The 8,621-nt window shown below is 42.0% G+C and overlaps 1 protein-coding gene across 1 annotated transcript; it reads left to right on the top strand.

Annotated features, from left to right (window-relative positions):
• Nucleotides 1-919: 919 nt before the first annotated feature.
• On the top strand, nt 920-6,991 carry LOC100704236 (fibulin-7). The gene is made up of 8 exons (XM_003442330.5): nt 920-1,117; nt 2,953-3,112; nt 3,194-3,364; nt 3,969-4,094; nt 5,400-5,588; nt 5,690-5,827; nt 6,107-6,242; nt 6,336-6,991. Exons 1-8 carry the CDS (start codon nt 1,049-1,051, stop codon nt 6,697-6,699), a joined length of 1,353 nt encoding a protein of 450 aa, XP_003442378.2. The 5' UTR covers nt 920-1,048; the 3' UTR covers nt 6,700-6,991.
• Nucleotides 6,992-8,621: the final 1,630 nt, after the last annotated feature.

Raw genomic sequence — 8,621 nt, 5'->3', positions numbered from 1 at the left:
ACTGACATATCTGTTTCATCCCTATTGCAACGTTACAAGTGTATCTGTCCACATGTAACGTTGTTCAAGGAAAGGCTACGGTACAGGACAAAGCAGAATTGGTTTAAGGTGCAGCTCTTTATCGCTTTCTTTAGAACTAAGGATTAGCTCTGCAAGTGCAACTTCATTCCACATCACTCGTGCACCATACAGACAGGTTTAAAAATTATAATCGATCACTTACCTCAAGACCAGTCATGTTGCCAAAACTTTCATACGTCAATGCACTGATTCCAAAAAGTGTGTTCTGAGGTATTCGGTGTCAAATTGTTTGCAATCATATGCAGTAAGCAGAAAGCTTGGTCCTCCATAGTATAATATTCAGAATATTAAGTCTTGTTTTTCCCTTACATCTCACGTATGATACTCTATCTCGCATTATATTCAGGTAATCGGTGTTATTCACGTCAAGTCAGCAGTTATAATATTCTGGCTGATAGGTGTACATGTAGTCTGCTTACTCTTGCTGCATATAGCTCGTTTAAGAAGAGCGTCTGAGATTAAATGATGATGAATTTAGCAAAGTAAAAGTGAACTGGGGGCAGTTTTTGATTTGGATCCAGATGTTATACAGCTGCCAATCCACTGCTACACTAATAGCCACGTTAGGTATGGACATTATGCTCGAAAGCTGAAACCAGTCTTTAGTTCAATCTAATTAATCAGTCTAATTACAGAACAGGAAAGCACCTTTATTCCAGCAGAAGTTACAGCTTCACTGTACCTTTTCTCCAAGACCAAGCTGCTTTAAACAGTAGAGGAAGTGCACTCCAAATTAAGTAAAAAGGGATCATAATGTGGTCTCCTTTGCTGATTGGCTACTGAAGAGTAAACAACATTCCACACTGTTTAGCTGCGGCAGCTTTCCCACCGCCAACTGTGGTCCTACTTTCACCTGGAGTTCCTACACACTCTGGGAGCTGGCGGCACAAAGTTCACACTACACGCAAGTTCTAACACATTTGAGAAGCGATTAGTGAGTGCAGACTGGACTGGTTTTAGTGGAAACATGTTTGCATCACCTGTGACTACCATCACCTTACTGTGTTTCTGTTTGCTTCATCCTACTTTGGGGCAGGTAAGCAAGTATGCAACTAAAATTGTTAGCTATTGAGTGAATGAATGAATGAATTAGTCACAGCAGGGTACCTGAACTTATACCGCGTCATTCCACTTAAAGTTCTTATGTCAAAAGGAATTGGTTAAAATGTGCTTCATGAATTATGTATGGTTTAAAGAGAATGGCATGCATAACTTCTTCTGAAATCCATAGCAGATCTTAATATGAATGTACTTCTTGGCATCACAAAAAAATTTTCACAGAGCAAACCTTGAGTCACCCTTACTTTGCACGCAAGCCTCAAGAGCAACATCCCAGAGGCTCCGGTGGCTGAATTCACTCACTATATCTATGCTGTGCTTCACTGCAAACCAGCTAAACATTTCCAAAACGCTGCATCTGGCTCTGAATAGCTCTCTTCAGCTTCTACCATGCATGTCTGTGCCTGTATGTGTTTGTTTGTTTGTTTTCTACTGAAAAATGGCCAGCCAATTATGTGTTTGTAGAAGTGCATAATAATGTGAGTGTGATGCTGTAGAGTCTTGTATATGTGCGTGAGAGCATATTGTTATTTAGGCTCTAAATCTATTAAATAGAACTGTGCTGCGATTTTGTGCTCCAGCACCGCGTGCCTCCTACAGACTGTGGTAACATCACCCAGTTAACATGAACGCCATGTGAAATATCTCCCAGCACAGGCAGAAAGAGGCCTTTGACAACTACCTGATAAACACCAGTCATCAGCACCAAAAATGACTGAAGTCATTCCAAACCTCAGTTCAGTCTAAATAAGAAAGGCGTTTTCAACAAATATTGACTCTTCTTACATAACTGCTGCTGGATGAAAACACTAATTGGTTGTCTGAAAACATGTGAGAGAGCAGAGGCCAGGTGGGGACTGATGCTGTTGAATCAACGAGAGTAATGAGGGAACGGGTATGGGTAGAAAATAGGTGTGTACCACTCACTTGAGCTCACACCCTGTTAAATGAAAGCAAGGCGCTGGAAGGAGATGACTGGCTGACCCAAAAATCAGCAAGTAATTACCCTCTAATGAAAGCTTTTACCTCCATTTCTATAATGACTCGTGTAGTTAAAACTTCAAACCTAAGCAGAACATCACACCTGGAACCACATAAGAAAGTGTTACACACAGAGCCTTTCTTGTCAGCATGACTGAGTTACAGTATGGAGCTAGCCGGGGGGGAGGTTCCTGCTGGCAAATATAGTGACAAAACATTCTCTGATCCCCACAAGATTTACTCCTTCATATGAGCACCTCAGCCTCTGCAGTGCACTGGGTAAAATAGCACAGTAGGTAGAGCAGATTCATTTGTCTATTCATTTAGATGACGAGATTTTTTTTCCTCATTGCAATAGCATTCACACAGAAATATGTGCCGGTGCAATTTATATGACTTAACATTACAGAAATGCACTAGAAGTTGGATTTTTTCTTTCATTTGATACAAAAAAGAAAATCAAATCCTTTTTTGAAGTCTTTTGAATGAATTCGTGTCCTTGAATGAACGAGAAGATAAATAAACTGCTAATAGAAGCAGCATCACTGGCTTGTGGTGCTTTCATCTCTCAACAAATAATTATTTTAACTGTCCTGAGTCAAATAAATTGCTTTTCCATTTTCATATATTTAGCAAGGATGGTGTTTTTTTGTTTTTTTAATAAGAAGCTGTCATTTTCAATGTAATATTATATAGCGTGCCTAACCTTCTCACAAGGTTTTTTAGATAGTTGCAACGGTTTTTCTGATCCTCTTTGTGAATTAGAAGATCAGTAGTGAATTACAATATTCAACATTTATGAATTTATTCAGTAGCTTTGTTTTATTCTAGGACTGTCCTGGCAGGCAAGAAATTCAAGGGTCCTTGAAGCAGGTGCAGAAGCTTCTGTCATCCCATGAAGCCTCCTACATGCAGAGTCTGCGCAACCTAAAGAAGAAAATAAATTTACTGCTGAGCAGTGCTGCAAGGCAGAACACAAAAGCCATCAACAGTAAGTAAATATCTTAGAAAGACTTTATTCAAATTCTTAGATATCAGAATATTTCTGCTGTTATGTTCTTATAATTTCTAGGCACCTGCCCAAAACTGGAGTCCCTCATCAACGGGAGGAAACTTGGCAAATCGCACAGCATTGGCCATGAGGTTCACTTCCTGTGTGACCCTGGTTATGAACTCGTGGGATCAGAGAGCAGGGTTTGTCAGGAAAGCCTGACCTGGAGTGGCCAGCAACCAACCTGCCGAGGTGAGAGAGGAGCCTTCTGCTGCCTGTCCTTGCTGTGATGGTCATTTTCCCCATTGTGTCCTCCTAATCCTCCTCCCACCAGTGTTTCTCCACTTCATTACTCTGACCATCACTCATCATGCTATCTAACCCACTGATCACTTTTACAATCCTGTCAACATCCTCTGTGTAACCTCTCCTCTCCTCGCCCCCTTTTATTTGCACCATTCTGCTTTCTGGGCATCAAACATGCCGACAACATTTTTCTATGTTACATTTCATATGTGACCCATGATCATATTTCTTTATGTACTTTGGTCATTGTCCAGAGAGCTTTTTGAATGCTGTGACATGCGATATTCCAGCCTCCATGTCCTTTGACAGCTTGCTGACTTTGAGATAACAACTCAAAGGCTGTTTGATCAGGATGTGGCATCCCCCACACTTTGGCTGCCCCTCCTGTTAACTCATTTGCTCCCGTATTTTCTCATATGTCTACGCACACATGCATATGTCATTATGTAATGTTTCGTGATGTTCAAGCATCAAAGTTATTGAGTTGCATACATATGTGTATCTCTGGACAGAGATCAAACATAACCTTAATGTCTTTTTTCCCCCTCAGACATCAATGAGTGTGCATCCTCGCCCTGTCTGAATGGTGGGACGTGTGTTGATGAGGTGAACCAGTTTTCCTGTGTCTGTGCCAAAGGCTGGGCTGGAGTTACCTGTCAAAGCCCTGTGCCAACATGTAAGTATAATACATTGCATACTCAGACCACACACATGAATGAAATGTGGTGATACTTTACCATTTGAAAGAGATTGCATTGGGCATTTGCTTGCCTAGGCACTAAAATGCAGTAGACACCAACAGTTTTACTAAATTCATCTCCTTTTTCACACTATCTAAATATTTCTGCAGTTACAGATGGTTTGATAGTTTACTGAGAGATTTGAAAGTCTGGTAATGTTTTTGATAGTCATCCAATCGTTACATTAAAACAGCCACCAACTTTACCCAAGATAGTGGAGTGGTAGATGTGGTCAGATTTCCAGGGCTAAGAGAGAGAGAGACAGCTGTGAACACGCAGGTTCAATTTAGACGCTTACTTAAAACACATGTGTGTTTGGACTGTGGGATGAAGCACAGGGAGAACATGCAAACTCCACTCAGAAAAGCTGACAAACAGGTTTAAAGCCAGAGCGTTTCTGCTGTGAGGCCACAGCGCTAACCACTATACCATTTATACATCGGGGGATGGGGGTGAGGAGTTGGACTCCATCCCAGCTGTCACTGGGTGAGAGGCCATGTATACGACCTAGACAGGTTGCCAGTCCATCACAGGGCCAACACACAGACACAGACAACCACTAAGGCTTATATTTAGAATCACCAAAAAACCGAACCACCATGTTTTTGGACATGTTTTTGAAGAAAGCCAGAGTATTGGGAAAGAACACAGGGGGAGCATGCAGACACCACACAGAAAGCCTAGATTTGAAGAGCAGATTTGAACCCAGCTAACCACTATACCTCCCACTATTTAAACATATACTGCAACATATTCCTCCCCACTCACAACCCCCATTTAACATAATTTGGGCAAATGTTTTTCATAAAGGTCAACTTCAGTGTTTTTGTTGTTTTCTTCTTTTTATTCCTTACTGGCAAAATAAACAAATCCAAACATATTAACGGTCAGATATCTTCACTAAGCTCATGCTGCTGTCTTGTTCTTGTAGAAGAAGAGAGTTTATTAAATTTTACCTATCAAACTCGTATCTGTGAGGGCTTTATGTTGTTGCCACCGATACAACCCAGTGACTCTCCTCTTGGATTCCATTTGACACTGGCAGGCGTGACTGACACTGTCTCATATCACCATCGGCACACCAACATCAGTGTCTGACATATATTGTCAGCTGACTAAATAAATAACTCGTATCCCTGGGGCAGATACAAAGCTATAGCAAAGAAAATATGAAAACAGGTTATGAAAACTTTTTCTACAACACACCAGCATTGCTTACCTGTCTTCTCTTCCTTATTCAGTCTTTGTCACCATGACAAACACCTCTGCCGCCACCTCCCCATCCACAGCTGCTGCTGCATCCACTTTACCAGCTGCCACCACCGGGCCTTATGTTCGTCCATCACGGTGCACTATAGTGCAGGGGACCACCCACTGCACCTGTGAGCCAGGATACACCATCTCTGGCAGAGACAGCTACACCTGCACTGGTACACCTAACAGCTTTAGGATGACGCAGACTATACATTTTTCATATTATGATGTTTCCATATGGGTTGTTAGCCATGTCTGTGTGTGTTATGCATTTTAGATATTGATGAATGTGAGCTGTTTCATAACGGACAGGCTGGGAGATTGTGTTTACACGCTTGTGTTAACACCCCTGGAGGCTATCGCTGTTCCTGTCCTGCAGGATACAACGTGACCCGTGACGGACGCAGTTGCAAAGGTGAGCAGTCCATCTTCCTGCTTTATATTTTCTATCACTTTTCTTTTTTCTTTTTCTTTTTTTGCTAAATTTGCACTCAGAAGTACTCAAAGCATTCCTCCAAAAGGCCGATTCTGAACCATGTGGAATGTAATACAAAAACGTAGAGCCTACAAGTACGCTTAATAAAATGTTATTCATTTTGACTCTTTTTCTTTTCAGTAATGGCAAATCAAAGAGCTGCAGTGTAAATGATGTCCCAACTAAATGTGGGGATTTTGTGTTTCTCTTTTGTGACAGATATTGATGAGTGCGCCACGAGGCAAAACAACTGTACGAAGGACCAGATGTGCATTAATACATATGGTGGTTTCCAGTGTGTTCGTGTGGACTGTCCCAAAATTCCTAACGCTACATATGTCAAAACGTCACCTATGTGAGCATTATCCTTATTTTTGTGTAAGATGTATAGTAACAACTAATTCTTTAAAATCACTCTTTTAGTAACATCTTTCTCATTATTTTCCAGGCGCTGTGAACGTAACCCCTGCCCTGTGGACAACAAGGCATGCTCTCAGGCCCCAAACTCCTTCTCCTACCATTACTTGGCTGTTGTGTCCAACCTGTCAGCTCCCCGCGTCATGTTCAGAGTGTCAGCACTGCGCCCAATAGGTGACACCCTTCGTTTCTCCCTGCTAGGCGGAAGGCCAGTTCGCCGCCACTTCACAGTGCAGCGCTCAGACCGCCTCACGGGCGAGCTGATGCTGGCGAGCCCTGTGCAGGGCCCTGCCACTCTGGAGGCAGAGGTGGAAATGAGTGAGCTGGAGAGGCGAGTGCAGCTGGGGAAATACATCACCAAAGTCACTATGTTTGTTTCCCAGTATGAATTCTAAGAAAAATCTATTTATTGTGCAAAAAAATAGAAATGCATGTAGAAAATTGGTACATGTAGCAGAGAGTAAAACAGCACTTGACTTGAGGATACTTGCAATAAGCTGGAAAGACTAAAGAATGACAGCCCGTCCTGAAATATAGCATTATTTTTGTAATAGTGCCTTAAAATTTATATGCACGTAATCATTATGCCTACGGATGTTTTGATTTATAATTATGTTTTATTGATTTTAGTTTTGGTACTCTTTCTGTGATAAAACTATAATGCCTGTATTGCCTCCAGTACAACCATTAAACATCATATAAAACATTAAAAGTTCAGTCTTTTCCTTTCTGATTCTTTAAGGCTTAAAAAAAGAAGATTTTCTACACTCTATTCCTTCTGAAATGTGTTTTAAGAACTGCCTGATAGACTGTAAGCAGGGACATATGTGAGCAGAGGTTGTTTAACACTTCAGTTCCTGCAGCACAGAGCAACGCTGTTCAGCTGACAGCCAAGGAAGGCTTTGCTGAAAAGAGCCTCTGTGTTCCTACAGTGCACGAATAACTTTAACTTTTGCATTTCCAAAACAAGAACACAGAAAAGAGCCGTGTCATGCGCCCTAAAAGTAAAGTTTGTGCAATCTTTTTCCTTTCATTAGGGGGGCTGTATATCTGAGGAGTTTCCAAGGAGCGTGATGAAATGTGTCGCCACTGTGCTGCACCAGCCATCTATCTTCTCCTTGATGTTACACAGCTTTCTGAGAAATAAGGAATCACATAGTGGATAGTGTGCCAGGATGTAGTTACACTGGAGGGAAACAGGAAGTCTTTAGTTGCAGAGAGGGCTCCATACTGTGGCTGAGACGCAGCAATGGCTCCATGAGGGAGCAGGGATACTTTAGACACAGAATTCTAAAACAAGATTGAGTGTTGAGTGACGAAAAAGATGCCCAGAGATAGAGAGGGAGGCAGACAGAGAATGACAGATGAATAGAGATGACTGAACAGAAGACAATTCACACCAGCCAGTCAGTCACTGACTTAGCTGCAGAGTGAATTAAAAACAGTAGTGTTTATTACCACCACAAAAAAGACCTCCCTCTGTTCTTCAGTTCTCCCCTCTACAGTCTTAATAAAAGACTGTAGGCTGGAGGCTGGCTTTTGTCCGTCCCCCAGGGATCCACAAGAGGTAATGATTCAGTAATAAAGCCCCCGATCCTCTGCATTTTACCTCTCCATTGTCTGTCTAGGTTGATACACAACAAAGTTGGTCTGTGAGAGCACCTGGCCTGAAATCTGATGTTTTGCCCATTCTCTTCACCTCACCGTCCTGTTTTCCCCCGCTCCTTAACCTTATCACATTACATCCACTTTCTTGTCATTCCATCCCTTCTCCTCTGGCTCCACTGCCCTTCTCTACAGCGTTTTCCAGTGCGGATGAGTCACACCTCTGTGCAGATAAAAAAAAAAAAGTCTAATGAGTGCTTGCAAAGTGAGACTGCAGTGAGTATTCTGATCTCAGCCTGGTTGTTGGGGCATTATTATCAGAAACAAGCATGCTCACTTTGACAGCCACTTGGGTTATCAGTGGTACTTACTTTTGACTGCGTGTATCTCGGTCTCACGTTGCTTTTAATGGAAAAAGGAGAGAGTGATGGTGTCTGCTGAATCTCCAGATTGTGCATGTGTAGTAGAGAACTCTCAGTGAAAAATGTTCCTCACCTGAGTAGTGTTTTTGAACGCACCATCAACCCTCACTCCTCTAATGCTTACATCGTCCTATGCACCTATCGTCCATTATTCAGCCTCTTCTTGGCTTTTTGGCCTTCTTCCAGTTTCGGATGGTACCAGAATGAGCACATTAGTGACTTTCTTTATGTTATTGTCTGATCCTGGTGTTTGTGGACCAAATTTTTATTTCCTGTTTGGCTTCCCAGTG

Source organism: Oreochromis niloticus, linkage group LG1, assembly GCF_001858045.2.
Source record: "Oreochromis niloticus isolate F11D_XX linkage group LG1, O_niloticus_UMD_NMBU, whole genome shotgun sequence".
In the NCBI taxonomy this organism is placed as follows: Eukaryota; Metazoa; Chordata; class Actinopteri; order Cichliformes; family Cichlidae; genus Oreochromis; species Oreochromis niloticus.
This window is presented reverse-complemented; position numbering and strand designations above follow the sequence as displayed.

Excerpts from the sequence above, each read along its gene's own strand:
- LOC100704236 (XM_003442330.5), top strand. The coding sequence starts at position 1,049 with ATGTTTGCATCACCTGTGACTACCATCACCTTACTGTGTTTCTGTTTG. Across the intron at positions 5,589-5,689 it reads AGACAGCTACACCTGCACTG|ATATTGATGAATGTGAGCTG; the intron begins GTACACCTAACA and ends TATGCATTTTAG. Across the intron at positions 5,828-6,106 it reads TGACGGACGCAGTTGCAAAG|ATATTGATGAGTGCGCCACG; the intron begins GTGAGCAGTCCA and ends CTTTTGTGACAG.